This window comes from Sebastes fasciatus, chromosome 2 (genome assembly GCF_043250625.1).
Source record: "Sebastes fasciatus isolate fSebFas1 chromosome 2, fSebFas1.pri, whole genome shotgun sequence".
NCBI lineage: Eukaryota > Metazoa > Chordata > Actinopteri > Perciformes > Sebastidae > Sebastes > Sebastes fasciatus.
Window position 1 is genome coordinate 36,061,636 of NC_133796.1, and position 16,566 is coordinate 36,078,201.

General features: G+C 42.8%; 1 protein-coding gene across 2 annotated transcripts in view; it reads right to left on the reverse strand.

Moving 5' to 3' along the window:
- kcna4 (potassium voltage-gated channel, shaker-related subfamily, member 4) overlaps positions 1-15,937 on the reverse strand; it is a 139,096-nt gene extending 123,159 nt beyond the window's left edge. For both annotated transcript variants that reach the window (XM_074622263.1, XM_074622254.1), the window contains exon 1: positions 12,591-15,937. In XM_074622263.1, coding sequence (XP_074478364.1) covers positions 13,751-15,937 — 2,187 coding nt within the window. In that variant the 3' untranslated portion in view covers positions 12,591-13,750. The remainder of the gene's footprint in view (positions 1-12,590) is intronic.
- Positions 15,938-16,566: the final 629 nt, after the last annotated feature.

The window sequence follows — 16,566 nt, forward strand, 5'->3', positions numbered from 1 at the left end:
CCACGCCCTAAAGCATCCCCTGCTTTATGGTCTATTTGACTCTAAACGGGACCAGAATTAATTAAATGAACATCATGCTGTATTGAAGAAGTCTTGAAACTAGCAATTGAGACCATAAAGTCATGTTTACAATGTTTACTGAGGTAATAAATCAAGTGAGAAGTAGACTAATTTTCTCATAGACTTCTATACAATCAGACTTCTTTTTGCAACCAGAGGAGTCGCCCCCTGCTGGCTATTAGAAAGAATGCAAGTTTAAGGCACTTCCAACTTTGGCTTCACTGTTCAGACCCAGAAGTTGCCCACTGGCCTAAACCCACTTTTTGAAATTCCATGTAGTGCTTTTTAGTGCTACAATTTCCAAATAAGTGATATATGTAGCTCAAACCAACCTGATGAGCAGCACGGTATGGCCTTGTATAGCAACACCTATGTTTGGTGTGTAAAGTACGCTTATTTTGCGCATTATTTCCATGACATCATGTCATAACTGGCTGCGACCAACACAATGCTCAACGCCCCATTTTGAGTTGAACTTTTGTTGGACAACCGGTTTCTATTTATTCCTGTCACTTGCTTTGAAAGTGGCGCAGTGGACGCGGAATGGCTGATTCATGAAGTTGAAGGAGGCAGCTGGCTGGAGGGAGATTGCCAGGAGGTCGCCTGACAGTTTCCTACTTGCACTTTGTACCAAGTGGTTACGTCTCCAGTCTGATTTAAAGCGCACAGCTGATAGGAACGTGGTTTGTCTACATGACGTAACGTAATGCTTGCTGTTAGGACACGGTGTCTGTGACCCCCGACATGCGGTGCATTCAGTGCGCGTGAGGCAGACAGCTGCGGTAGTGCTGCTTTTTTCCCCCACAATCGAATATTAACTTGCATATTTGAATATCTGTTTTTTGTACAATTCAAATATATATTTGAATTTAAGATATTCGTTGACAGCCTTAATCTACACAGGACATATTTCATGAAGTCGAACAAAAAAACAGCACCATCTGATGGCAATTTGGACAACATTATGTTTTACTGTTTGACAAACTTTCTTTACATATAATGCTGACACTTTATGGTGACACAATGCTATCCACAAACATGATCTGCTTTTCTCTGCACTCTGCATCACCTGCAGTGACTAATATCACTGATTTATTCCTTTATTTAGTCATTTCTCTAATCCTCTTTTCAAACCCTTGTTTTTGTTGAAGAACAAATTGCTGAAGGGTGTGAACGAAGAAGCGAATTTATCTTTTTTCGTCTCGAGAGCTACCACTTCTATGTAGGGAATCTCATACTTTGATATATTGCTGTCAAAGATTTTTCACTTTGAATCAGCGCTGATCTACTGTGCACACAAATCCCTTCTCCTCAGGTTTATCTTGAATTACTTTATAAACGTCACTATTTTGTGGACTTTATTTAGCATATTCTGTATGTTCTCTTAGACCGAGATGTCAAGCAAACATCGGACTTCTGCAGAAGTCCAGGTCAGTCCTCTCCCATTCATGTTAACCTGTTTTTTACCTGTGTCCATCTCAACAAATGCTCACACAGGCAGCCTGCATTTTGGTTTGCTAGGAAACGGTCCGAGACCACCTCTCACAAGCGGTCTCGGACCGGTTGTTTTGGTCCGCACCAGAGTACGATTACTGCGTTCACAACTGCCCAAATGAACCGCACCAAAGTTAAAATGGACTAAATGTTGTCTTGTGAAAGCTCCTTTAGAGATCTAAATGTTTACATTACATGACTCCTGAAGTGCATGCATGGCTATCGACTTCACTCTCCCAATGATTTTGTAGACACATTATACATATCAATGAGGGTGTGTGTGTGTTTCATGATTCCCACAGCGTGATCAGCATCTGCGGCCCCTCAAAAGTTTACAGGACCAGCAGGGCGCCGGTCCTCTGCTCACCGGCTCATCTTCACGGGGAGCGGGAGAGAAAACTTTTTTATGGTAGAGCAGCTGCTCCATTTAATCATATCTCAAGCTTGTTCATAAAAAGCTGCAGTGCTGTTAGGTTTTAGGTAGCACTCTGGAAAATGAGGGGAAAAAAGCCTAAACTTGATATGACAAATCTTTGAAATGCTTACCTTTCCCAATGCCATAACAAATCTGTAATCCTCTGTTGCCCCAGATTGTCTGTGTGTGACAGCAAACTTAATCAACATTTTGACCACACATACCTCTGTGTACACTGCAGGTACACTGACAGTATACCTCATCGTATTGTAAATATTGATCTATGCTTTATTTTATATTCGCCATTATTTTGGAAGCTATAAAACCGAATCAGCACTTCTCTGTTAAACATGCAACAACCGCTGTTTTTTAATAACTGTAAGGCAATAGCGTGAGCATACAAAAGCAGCTGATTTTGATGTGCGTGTAGAAACCCAACACGTAGGCACATGTGTAATTAACAATACAATCTACATGTCTATAATGAAGTAACATAATAAAGCCCGGGATGCTGTTGTCAGATAGATAGAGGGGATTCAGTGGTGGGTGCAAAGAATCAGGTTGCTACCCTTCAATAGAGGGACATTGTGTAACTGCTACATGGAAACCACAAGCTGGTTTAAACTTACACTGGGGCTGTAATCCCAAGTGTGCTTTATTAACGGCTCTCGTCAGACCCGGCTGTGAACATTTTGTTTATGTGGAAAATGGAGAGGTGACAAAAAGTCTTTGTCCAGTACATGATGGTGTGGAGTGACTGAGATGTTATTGTGGACCAGATGGTTAGTCAAGTTGTCCAGTTTGTTACACAGCACATATGCAATTTACATCGATAGTGGTGGCAGATTTACCATCGAGATTATTAGCAATTTTTTAGTCTTTGATCTCAGGCAAGGTAAACAAAGGCAGGCTTTTTATTTCTAGTCAGTGACCGTTGATTTTGTCTGAAATGGCAACTGTCTCTGGCAGATTTTGTAAACCTGTAGTCAGCTAGCTAATTAATCTAACGTTAGCTCCATTAATTGGGTAAAACGACTGCTGGTAGTAGGCTAGTTAGCTGGACATTCTGACAATTGCAGCCTAATTTAGAACGATAATTCCTTTTAACGGCAATTAAAAGGATTTTTCTTTAACGCATCAATGACATCGATCTTTCGGAGGTTGTGGCGGGCTCAGTTTTAAAGCTACAGTGAAGATACATCTTCAAGATAGCCTCATATAAAACTAGAAAACCTAAGGAACCTATTTGTACCAACCATGTCAGCTTGTTGCGAAGGAGGTTAAATAACACTCCAAACTGTCATGGCCATTTTCAAAGGAGTCTCTTGACCTCTGACCTCAAGATATGAGAATGAAAATGGGTTCTATGGGTACCCACGAGTCTCCCCTTTACAGACATGCCCACTTTATGATAATCACATGCAGTTTTGGGGCAAGTCATAGTCAAGTCAGCACACTGACACATTGACAGCTGTTGTTGCCTGTTGGGCTGCAGTTTGCCATGTTATGATTTGAGCATATTGTTTATGCTAAATGCAGTACCTGTGAGGGTTTCTGGACAATATTTGTCATTGTTTTGTGTTGTTAATTGATTTCCAGTCATAACAATATACATACATTTGCATAAAGCAGCATATTTGTCCACTCCCATGTTAATAAGAGTATTAAATACTTGACAAATCTTCCCTTAAGGTACATTTTGAACAGATAAAAAATGTGTGATTCATTTGCAATTAATTGCAACTAATCATGGGAAATCATGCGATTAAATATTTTAATGGATTACAGCCCTAATAAACACACTTTATAATCCATTCCTAACCATTTACCTTTTGTGTTTTTGGTTTTGGAAAGAGTATATCCCCCATTATCCAAACTCTTAAAATCCTAAACTTGACAGGCCTGCAATGCCTAGTTACGGTTGCTAAGCTATGATTGGATAATCTTTGTCCATGCAGGTCATGCTTTCTCACCTGGTTAAAAGCCTGTTATCTTCATCTCACTACTCGCTGCCTTTGGCTCTCTTTCTCTCCGTTTTTTTAGGTTTGGACAGCAGCTCAGCTATAATCAGAGTCAAACTGCCTGCTTGAGTTGAAATTGATGAATGAATCCTGTCCTCTTTGTACCATTTGTTAATGATTTTACAAGAAGGTAACTTGAGCCGAGTCGTTTTTAAAAGGGACAACAATTATCGTAAATACTCACAGGATGACAACAGCTGGGATCGTGTATTGTGTGTGTTGGCAACGCAGACAGGCCTTTATCAGGCCTGATTAATGATTTGGCGAGACAGATGAATGGAGAGACGTTCCAGCCTCATGAAATTCCACTCTGCCTTTTTTTGTTGTTGTTCTTTTCTTTTCATGTTGCTTTGGTTACTTCCAAGGAAAATATTTAATCAGTGAGGCATGACGGCTCATCTATGAGTAGATTATTTACTATAATTACTTAAAACAGTACATTCTTTACTCAAACAAGCAGCTGCTATTATTTTGTTCCAGTCTATGCAATTTTGCTTGATTAACGATTTTTCCAAAAAATCATTATATTTATCAAAAAAATGACTGGTTGGCTGGATCAGTGGAAAAACTGTGACAGAAATAAGAACATTCCTGCTCAAACTCCCATTTGTATTTTGTAGGCAACAATGTGCTGGTACCAAGTTTAAATCTCCTAAACACCCGTGGTGATTTGACTTATCTATCTGATTAGATCTGTCCTCAGGACTGTGTGTGGGCATGTACAGTACACATTGATTGACATCTCCCTCTCTCTGTTACGGTGGCACACTTTACATCTTTATAATACTATTAAGTTGAGATACACAGCAGCCTGCATTGCCATAGTGCATCCACATGGTAAAAACATGTAAAACATGTTGAAAATGGTAAAGAGCTATTGTTCTCTTGACCTCTATGGAGCAGTGGTGGAATGTAACTAAGTACATATACTCAAGTGGTGTAATTAAGTACAGTTTTGAGGTTTTCTTTACTTTAGTATTTGAATTTTGTGCTACATTATTCTTCTACTGCACTACACTTCAGAGGGAAATATTGTACTTTTTACTTCACTACATATATCTGAAAAGTAAAGTTACAAACAATATATATGATCAACTTAAATATTCTTCATGAGAGGTTAAACGAACCAAGAGTGTATAAAGTAGTTATAATTAGCTCCACCTCAACCAGCTGTTCCAATACGTATGATGATATATCACTCTCAAAGGGGCAGCTCTGCCTGTACCTTTACTTTTCAGTACATTTTGCCGTTAATACTTTTGTACTTTTGAATGCAGGACTATACTTGTATTTAGTATTTTTGCGGCGTGGTATTGATACTTTTACTTAAAGCTGCAGTAGGTAGAAAGGGAGCAAATGTGATTAAAAAAAGGTTATTTTTATAAACGGTCACTACATCCTGACAGTAGTGCATGAGACAGTTAATCTGAAAAAAATCATGTGCCTCTGTGTCCTCCGGTGCTCCTAATGGCATCTGTAAGATTTCACAGAGCGGAGGAAAACAACCAATCAGAGCTGATCTGGAGCCTGTCGTCTCTGAGCAACTGTCAATCACTTGCAAACTCCGACCAAACGGTCAAACTAGGCCGCGCTGATCAAATGTGAATAAATATTATGTTACTGTAATGCCTATTTCTCTCCTCAAATGTTTTCAGAAACATCTTGTAGTGTACTGTTTAGCTGTAAAATGAGAACGTTTGTGACCCGGCATTCATGTTGAGATCAGTTGAGGAAATACAAAGCACCGCCCGCCAGCCGGAGGACAGCCAATAGGAACGCTCTCTCTCTCTGAAATGACCTGTGATTGGCCAAATTCTCCCGTCACGTGCTAGATTTTCTAAAGCCTGAAAACAGAGCCATGAGGAGGTGCAGAAGTCTAGTTTTCTCTCAGAACACTTGTATTACAATATGCTGAATTATTATTTTGAATTTTTGACAAATGATGCTAAAAACTTTCTGCCTACTTTAAGCTTTAAGTATAAGATACGACATACTTCTTCCCAGGGCTGCAACTAACGATTATTTTCATGGTTGATTGATCTGTTGATTATTTTCTTGATTAACTGATTAGTTGTTTAGTTTATAAAATGTCAGAAAATATTGAAAAATATCGATCACTGTTTCCCAAACCCCAAAATGACGTCCTCAAATGTCTTGTTTTGTCAACAACTCAAAGATAGTCAGTTTACTGTCACAGAGGAGTAAAGAATTACGATTAATCATTAATTTAACAGTTGAAAACTAATCAATAAATTGTTGCAGCTCTACTTCTTCCACCACTGCTATGGAGCAATGCTTTGATGTGTGGGTCCCCATTTGGTTTGTATCGGCCACACGCACAAAGACGCACACACGAGCCCACAAGCATGCATGTGACACAATACACATTCCTGCCAATGGTTTCACTGTTCCTCTGATCGATGGGCGGTGGTGGTGATGTGGCAAGAAAAGCAGCAATGCACCAGCAAAGGCATGTAGAGAGGAAGAGGACTGCAAGCTTGCAAATATGTAATCAATGCAGGAAGGAAATTCTAATATAATCAGCCATAATAACTATAAAAATACTTCTGTTGGTGTAAACTGCCTTTAGGAATTCAAAGTTGAGAAGTCAAATACAAAACACAGAGTCTGCCCACGATGCACTATTATTACAGTAACAACCTGCCACTAAATTTCACCGTCTATTCTCACCTCTGGAAATAGAACGATACTTTTCATCCCTTCTGATGCCATATCTGTGATCAGTGTTTCATGTCCTACTGCTGTACCATAAACATTCAAAAGCATTACAGGAACACATTATGAAACTTCAGGCTGTTCTCCTAAACTTAACCAAGTATTTCAAGCGTAGTTATTTTAACCCAAATCACGATCTTTTCCTAAACCTAACCTAAGTAGTTTTGTTGCCTAAACCGAACGCAGTTAAAGCTGTGAGGACAGAAGTTTATTTTGAAAAGACTGTATGCATGTAACGAGCGGAAATTGACACGTGTTGCTGGACATTTGTAGGAAAAAGCACGAAAAATTAGGAATACATTTTCGTAAGATATACGAACCGTTACATGAGGATACATTGACATGTGGTTAGTTGTAAAAAAAGAAATAAGAAAAAAAGAGCTCTAAAAAGTGCCATCAATTTTAGGCTGGAGGAAGAGAACAATGAAACAAAAATAATTAATAATAAATAATAAAAATATCACAAATTAGCCTCAGGGGGCTTTACAATCTGTACAGGATGTGACACCCTCAGTCCTTTACAGTACGACCCTCTCATCAGATGAGGAAAAACTTAACCAAAATAACTTTTAACTGGGGAAAAAATTAAAGAAACCTCAGGAAGAGCAACAGAGGAGGGATCGCTCTTCTAGGACGGACAGACGTGCAATAGATGTCGTGTGTACAGATAACTCCACGAAATACAACATAGACAATCCATATGACAAAATAAAATGATATTTACTGTGGTCTACCTTAACTGATATAAACTCCGTAAACTCTCTGAATAATAACACACTTCAACAGGGCCGCATTTAACTCCAGCCTTCAAAAGAAAACTAAAGTTCTCCAAAACCGCTTCAACAAAAGCTATAAATTATAACCTTCATGAAGGTAGGATTTATTGCAGGACTGTTGAATTAGTTTTAGCTTTGTGTATAGGGGTCATAACCATAATCGTAAACTGTAAGTACTATCGTCTTGACTCCTCCAAAGTCTAAAGACATGCAGGTCAGGTAAACTGGAAGCTATAAATTATTTTCAGGAGTGACTGAAAATTAATATAAATGTGTTTCTCTCTCTTTATTTTAGCTCTGTGAATAACTGGCAACCCGTCCGGAGTGTTCCCTTCCTCTCACCAAGTCTATGCCGGGATGGGTTCCAGCCGGCTGTGACCCTGGACAGGTTTAAGCGGATGTAGAAGATGGATGGATGTCTTGGCTGCAGGTAGGAGTCGTTTTCTGATCGTCTAAATGAGCCCTTTGTCAGCAGGGTCAGCTGTGACTTTGACCTCTGGTCGTCAGCAAAATTTGGCTTTTGCTATGCAGAGCAGGTTGTTTCAGTCTAGAAGAGTCGACCGTCACATAAAATATGGACTGTGGGGTGTGGGGTGCCTGGTGCAATAAAACATTTAGATGCCAGTGTGATAACCACAGTGGAAACCCTGAACACTGGCCTGTTGCATTTAATATACACAGTTGGAAAAAGATCTGATTAACTCTGAGACATTTTAGTCTGGAGCTGTTTTCGCCAGCGTATGACCATCAAAGCTACAGATATCCTCATGTATCATGAGCTAGTGGATTCCACATACACACTCACTGCAGAAAGGCTGCACACTGGTTGAAATAACCACATTTTTGACTATACTTTTAGTTTTATTTGAGCCTTTGTACTGGTTGAACTCTACATTCTTCAGAAAACAAACAAAAATTTTCTAACATGTGCAAATAACACAGTTATGAAAGGCACTTCACAGAAGTTTGGTCGAGTCAAGAGATTGCAGGACTGTCTATCCCACCAGAACGCTTACAGTATGTTCCGTGTGTGGGCCCCTATTTAGCCCACGCACACACATCCCCCCCCCCAAGCCAGGACAGGTGACGTATAAAGAGCGACAAAGTCGGCGTTGGAGGCCGGGGTGGACGGATGGGCAAAAAAATAAACAAAGAGACTTTTACCCAGGAGACAGCTGTTCGTGTCCCGTGTGAAACCAGAAGTCAACGTTGACTTATTTGTCACATAACTTCCGTACTTAAGTTTAACGCCACTTCCGTAGTTATTTTAACCCAGACCATGATTTTTTCCTAAACCTAAAAAAGTAGTTTTGTTGCCTAAACACCGCAGAGGCTTGTGCAGGCGCACTGATCGCTCATGTTGCTGGACATTCGTAGGAAAAAGCATGAAAAATAACTTTTCATAAGATATCACACAAATCATTGTATGAGGATACGTTGCTATAAGGCATAGCCTTAAGATGCTGGTGCCACTTTATATCAGGGGCCTTTGGGGCCTCAGATATTCTGGGGTAGTTTCCCACTTTGCCCGGCTGGTAATCCAGTTTTGGATCTGTGTTGTACAATTGTGCCTCTGACCATTAAGAGCTCATTCTACAAGAAAACCTGAATCACTGTGGTTCACTATTGTGTATAGGCTACTGTGTAGTAGAATGGAGCATTGTAAACAACATTTGTCAATGAGCAGTCCATCCACCGGAGTATAATACTGTAGCTGTGTCAACACCTCTGAGAGCGGTGACTTCTTATTACTTTTATTATCAGCAAGTCTGTCCGTTCAAATCAAATGATTAAATCAACTATCATTTAGTCCACATAAGACATAAATATTGACAAACGCACATCTAATATAGTGTATATAGCTCCCATAACCTAAAGTCATATCTTCAAACTGTTTATTTTGTCTGACCAACAAGACAAGAGTGTATGGATGAAGCATTAAGTTGTTAAATTTGACTCATTTACTCTCTATGCTCTCTATGCTTCGTAACGTTACTACTCCACTGCTCGTTTAGCCGTTATTGAAAAGCTAAGTGAATCCGCGACTTGCTGCAAGTCGGTCGGAAGTTAGCCTGCTACAACGGTTGCAATGGCAACGGTACTTGAATGCCATTGTCCGTTCTACTCCTATTCTATGTCTACGAAATGATCACACTAGAGAAGCTACAAGCAGCAAATGTTTGGTGTCTGAGTGACTCCAACTGTTGATTGATTAGCAAGACTGTCAACTCGCCTGCCTTCTACTATTATTACATGACCTCGTCTGACATTATGTACCGCACGCTCACTTTCTTTCCACCTCTCCTCTGTGTCCTCTGACAGGCATGGAATACCTTTTGAGAAATAACCATAAATAACTCTCACTTTGTCACATGGCCCGGCCATATGGTCTAAATCTGCACTACAAAGAAGACTTTACGACGCACGTGACAATAGGAAGCTATGAGGAGTCGAAACCATTCAGCTCCGTTCTGTGGCTCAGGATGATACGGGCTGTTTTCACAGTCGGCTCAGCAGCTACAGGCCTAAGAATATGCCTGACCCACACACTTTGCTCGGAAAATGTTTTGGATTGCGCCTCTTGCCATAAGCCACATTATGTAAGTGCTAAGTGTGAGGTATCAAGAGGAGCTGGCACCCTGCCAGGATGCTGTGTGTGTTTGGTTGTGGGTGCAGGTGTTGGAAATATCTTGTATGAATAGTTCCTCTGAGGATATAAACACACAGTGTAATAAATTATGATATACTGATGCAGAGATAATGTGCTGAGAAGCACTGATGCAGGGAGTGACGGCGTGGATATATCTACTGTATGACTGTGATAAAAGTTGCCATATATGTAAGCACACTATATTGTATCTTTTGATGCATTTCATCAAAGCACTGCAAAGTACTGTGAAGTTACATTTTGGCTTTTTAACTTTTCTGAGAGCAACAATTGTAATGTTTTCACAACTTTTTCCCAAAATATGAGAACCCAGGACTCTCATGACCCCAACAGTTCAGAGAGTTTCCTTGTACTATAAAGAAATGCTGACATATTTCAAAATGATATTTTTTGTTCTTGTATTAGTTTATTTATTGAATAAATTACATTCTGCATCTTTTGTGATACCATCTGTAAATCAGGTGACCCCATGTGGAACAAACTTTGCTCTACTTAAATATTAACTTTGGTATTTTTCAACCTGGATCCTATCATTTCTGAAATCGGTCCAGTATTGAGGGAGAGCGCTGTCGACGGCAGCTGCTCACGGGCCGCAATATGGTGCTATTGGGGCAAGCTGGCACCGTCATTTACGTCCACTAAAAGTGCTTGTTTTTGCCATGACAGGCTCTGATTGTCATTTTACGTATCTGACATTATGGAAAGTCTCGTTCAAGGGAAGTCTTGTTCTGAAATCTGGCAAGGTGACGTGTTGTGGAATAGAGGAATACCTCCATGGTGGAAACGTGAGTGCCAGCTGGGCAGTTTGTTGTGTTGGAGTACAGAAAGCATAGCTTAGTGTTTTTCTAAAAGATTTTCAATGTCAGGGCTGAATATTTAGTCTTTGAAGTTGATGGCCGTCCATATTTATTTGAGCCAGAGTATACGAATATTCAGATTTCACAACGAGACTTCTCCTTGAGCAAGACTTGGACACGATAACAAACAGACCAGATCAAGTGAAAGGCAAGAAGAACGTTTTATTTCTCTGTGGGGTCCTTTCCATAATGTAATCAGACACTTAAAAAAGAAAATCTGAGTCAGTCAGTGGCAAAAACAAGCACTTTTAGTGAACGTAACATTACATTGAGGCTGCTCACTGCCCTCGTGGCTGCCAGCTGCAGCACTCTCCCTCAATGTTGGACCAATTTCAGAAATTGTTGTCCCTATTAGTCACTTAGACACAAAAACATGGGAAAATAGGGTCCAGGTTGAAAAATACCGAAGATACCCTTTAAAGACTCCTCCACTCATGTATTAAGACATAAAATGCTTTGTGTAATAATTTGTGTCGAATATAATTTTGCCACAGAAAAGTTCAATTACCCATCTTAAAAAACATTTCAAAAGTTTTACTGCTGGACACAAGATGTCTCCTTACTCCCCTTTAAAGTCCACTCTCAGTGTTTGTGCACTGGAGGCCTCAAGTTTCCACAACACACTTGTGTAGGTTTCATAATGGACCACCATAGGCTCCAAACTAGCTGTGATGTCATAAAAGAAAATGCTTGTATGTAGACGTCTTATATTGACATTTAAGGTGATCACAGAGAAACTTTCCTCCTTCAGCAGATGAATGTGAAAACAGTCTTCTAGCATCACATGCATCATTCTGCAAGGTGAAGCTCAAACATCCAATCAGCACACGTTTGAATGGAGCGGCTCTTTACGTTTACTTGTCACATTTTAAATCATAAAAGTCATGGTGATAAATGGAGTGAAACAATATATTCTGGCTTCATGTGTCACAATATCCTCATGATACACCTGCTATGAAAGGTGAGAATACCTTATACCCTATACCTTATTAATAAGAAGACAACTGCTCAGCAGAGACAAAACAAGGAAACTGAAATTAAAAAAAGCCACTATCAATCATCTTTTGATGAATATCCAACAAAGCAGGGAGTAAACTCTGCAGCACTTTAACATTATTTATATAACAACTGCATCATTTCAGACACTATTAATGAGCCATAAAGTCCTTTGTGGTGAATCTTCCAAACACCTTTTGGCATATAAGTTTCTCAGCAGGCTGACCTGATGTCCCCTTAGATAATTACAGCTATTATTATGAATGAGAAGGTAGTAGTATTGTTGGATATATTAGACCTGTGCAGGAGAAACATGAACTCATCACATGATGACTGGAATGAGCGCCATATTCGGCCTCTACAGTGTTTTTACGCACGCGTAATCATGCGTCATTTTCCGGACAAGGGCTCAACCAAAATAAAAGGGATATTGTTAAATATGCTGTATATCTAGAAACGATTTCAGGAGCATTATCAGCTCTCTCTCCATGACACCAGGAGTTGTTTTCATCATCACTGTCACACACACACACACACACACACACTCACGAGCTGCAGGCTACATACCTTGGAAGACATCCACATCCCGGAGGTCCTCTGATCTCGGAGATAATCATAGTCCTCTTGAGAAGAAAAAAAAAATTATTTTGTGCACGAAGTCCAACGGACAGAAGAGGAAGTTGCTCGCAAAACTCCCCTCCGATGAGTTTCCACAACAGAGTCGTTTTTGCTATAGCTTTCCATCTGCGTCCGTGTAAAGGGATATTGTCATTTTTGAGGTGTTTTTTATAAATGAAACTGGGGAAACTGTTGTCGCCAAGGCTCCAAAGCCTGTCCGTACAAAAACCTGGCTGGGCAAGTCATTTCTCCAGCCATTTTTAACTGATGTTTCCTGTGCTTAGCTCTCATATAGTGGCTCAACGACACAAGGCTTTTTGTGGAAAAAAGCATATTTGTGTATAGACTGTCATATAGAAATAATTGTAGCCCTGGTTTATTTGATGACTGCTAAATGCCATGTCTTATCAATGAGCTTTTTTTTGTTTCGTTTTAATTGTTGGAACACTAACAAATAAGTAAGTTATCTGTCTCAGGCTTTTCCTTTATTGGAGTCCAATTTTTTTTATTGGCAGCGTATGAGAGAGGTTTATTAATATCCTTAGTTTGCTCCCTCTGAGGAAGTTACTCAAACATTCTTCAGCTAAGTGGTCAGAGGACGACCAAATTATTGCCATTTGCATGGCCCTACAGTTTCTGTCTCTGAAATAAAAACCAGCAGCCAAACCCAGCGCAGATTCTACAGTAGTGCAAACAAATATATATATATTTTTTTACTTTATTGCATAACAGCAAACACGATCATCATCCTACCCTTTCTGTTATTGACTGGTGAAACTCATAAAGTGCGAATGCATAGCCTTAATTGGACGTCAGATTTGGAAGCCCGAATTAATTAATTAATTAATTAATTAATTAATTAATTGACCAATTAGGCAAAATATTGATCATAATTCTTCCTAAAGAGGACTTGGGAGAAACGACTGTTGTGAGATGGAGAGATTTTTGACAATTGGTGACCTGTGAGTGTGTGCGTTTGTGCTTGTGTGCGTGTCTGAGTCGTGCGTAAAACGTGTGTCTGTTTGGGTTGGACCACCTGCTGTTGGGCGAACAGTATCTTTATACTCTTTTTTAAGAAAAAACGGGAAAAACCTCAACTCTACTTGTAATCACACGTCAGTCTGAATGGATTTGGAGTTGGTACTGTTCCTCCTGCCTATGTCCGTGCCGTTTCCTTTACTGGGGCTCTTGTCCAGCCCGCACAGCGACTCCGTCACGCCCTCCTCCATCTCCATGTACTCCGCTTTGTCTCCTAGCGACGAGCCGGACGGAGAGCCTTTGAACCTCCGTAAAAAGTCCGGGAAGTAGGGGCATCCCGGCGGCATGCTCTCCGCCACCGGCGCCTGCTCGTCGTTATTATCCGTCTCCCGGTGGTAGAAGTAGTTGAAGTTGGACACTATCACCGGCACCGGCAGCGCGATGGTCAACACACCGGCGATGGCGCACAAAGACCCCACGATCTTCCCTCCCACGGTGATGGGCTTCATGTCGCCATAGCCGACCGTCGTCATGGTGACCACGGCCCACCAGAAGGCGTCCGGGATGCTGGTGAACTGAGAGGCGGGCTCGTCCGCCTCGGCGAAGTACACCGCGCTGGAGAAGAGGATGACTCCGATCACCAGGAAGAAGATGAGGAGGGCCAGCTCCCTCATACTGGCTCGCAGCGTGTGGCCCAGGATCTGGAGTCCCTTGGAGTGCCTGGACAGCTTGAAGATGCGGAACACCCTCACCAGGCGGATGATCCTCAGGATGGCGAAGCTCATGGCCTGCTGGCTGTCGCCTTGGTGCTGCGCCAGGTCCGTACCCAGGGTGATGAAGTAAGGCAAGATGGAGACAATGTCTATCGAGTTCATGATGTTTTTAAAGAAAGCCTGCTTGCTGGGACACGCGAAGAAGCGCACTATGATTTCAAAGGAGAACCAGATGATGCAGACCGTCTCCACGATGAAGAACGGGTCGTTGAAGGGAGTGAATCCGTGATCCGGTTCGGAGGAGGAGTTGAGTCGCGGCTGGAGATACTCCTTCTCATCCCTGAACTCCGGCAGCGTCTCCAGGCAGAAGATGACGATAGAGATGACTATAACGAGCACGGAGACCACCGCGATGCCTCTGGCCGGACTGGAGCTCTCCGGGTACTCGAAGAGGAGCCAGATCTGCCGCTTGAACTCGTCCTCCGGTAGAGGTTTCTCCTCCTCTTTAACAAAACCCTCATCCTCCCGAAACTTCAGGATCGCCTCGTCGCCGAGCTCGTAAAACTTCACCTCCTCGGAGAAGATGTCAAACGGCACGTTGGCGGGTCTTTTCAACCGGCCACCGGACTGGTAGTAGTACAGGATGGCGTCGAAGCTCGGCCGGTTCCGGTCGAAGAAGTACTCGTTCCTCAGCGGGTCGAAGTACCTGATCCGCTTGTCCGGGTCTCCCAGGAGCGTGTCCGGGAACTGCGCGAGAGTCTTGAACTGAGTCTCAAACTTCAGCCCGGACACGTTGATGACGACTCTCTCGCAGCAGCAGCCGCACTCGCTGCTGTACACGTTCTCGTAACCGGACTGAGGCCGCCGGTCGGTGAGCGACACCGTGTCCCCCTCATCCTCCATGGTGCACAGAAAACTAGACCTCGACCTCTTGCTCTCCCGGTCCCCCCCCTCCTCCTCCTCCTTCCCACCCTCTTCTTCCTCCTCCTCCTCCTCCTCCTCTCCCTCGGCCTCCTCCTCCCCCTCCTCCTCCTCCTCTATCATCATGTCCTCCTCGGAACCGAGCAGCGCGAGCTCCGAGTGGCGCAGGTCTCCGCCGAGCGAGGTCCGGCTGCGGCTGCGTCTCCAGCGTCCGACGCCGCGCTGCTTCTTCCGCTCTCTGACTACTCTCTTCTGCTGCTGCTGCTGCTGCGAGGAGGGATCCTGCTGCTGGTGCTGCGAGGAAGAGGAGGAGGAGGAGGAGGAGGAGGAGCAGGGGCACGAGGCGGTACCGCTGCTGCTGCTGATGTTGGCGTTCGTGGAGGAGGAGGCGGCGCGAGACTGATGCTGGCGGTTGTTAAGGAGATGAACGCTCGAGGAGGAGGAGGAGGTGGAGGTGGAAGTGGAGGAGGAGGTGGAGGTACCACTATCACCACCTCCACCTCCTCTACCACCACCACTGCCACCGCCGCTGCCGCCTCCCTCCGCGCCTCCTTCGGCCGCTCTCGACTGGGCAGCCGGCTGGCGCTCCCTCTCGCGTTCCCTCTCCCGTGCGCGAGCTTGGGCATATCCGTACGACGGGTGGCTGTTGCACCCGCCGTCCGCACCCACCATGGCAAACTCCATGTTTTGTTAAGTCAATTGTGTCCGTGGTGGATGCAGGCCAGAGGAGAAAAGTTACAGCAGCTCCGCGCGCAGCAGAGCACACAGAGACAATGAGGCATCGACCAATCAAGTTGTGAATATGGAGGATGTCAGAAGAACAAACACACCTCAATTAGGTCCATGCCGAGAGCAGTCAGTCCATGTGGCTCTACTTTACATGATAGGAGACATTGATCAGCCTGGCTTCCTGTTCAGGCACAGGCCTCCAAATATGTTATGACATCATTACCATATAACCCAAAATATGATGATGGTGATGGTAGGGCCGGTTAGCCTGTTACGCAGGCGCTCTGTGGCTCTGTGGCAAAACTTGCAGCGCCCTTTTTATTTGTTCAGCATTGTAAATCAGCAAGTCAACAAGCTACAACCAGAACAGAAACAGTCTCTCCTCCGGTTCCTCCGGTGCCCATCAGGTGGTTCATGTCTCCACGGCCGCGGCTTTGCGCCCAAATGCGTCTTTTGATCCTTCGTGGTCACTCCTGGTTGCCATTTTATATGATGAGATATTAAAAAAAAAAAGAAGCTGGATATCTTTGCTGTTATATTATGTAGCTCCGGTGAATGTGAAGGACTTTATTCCGGTTGACGCT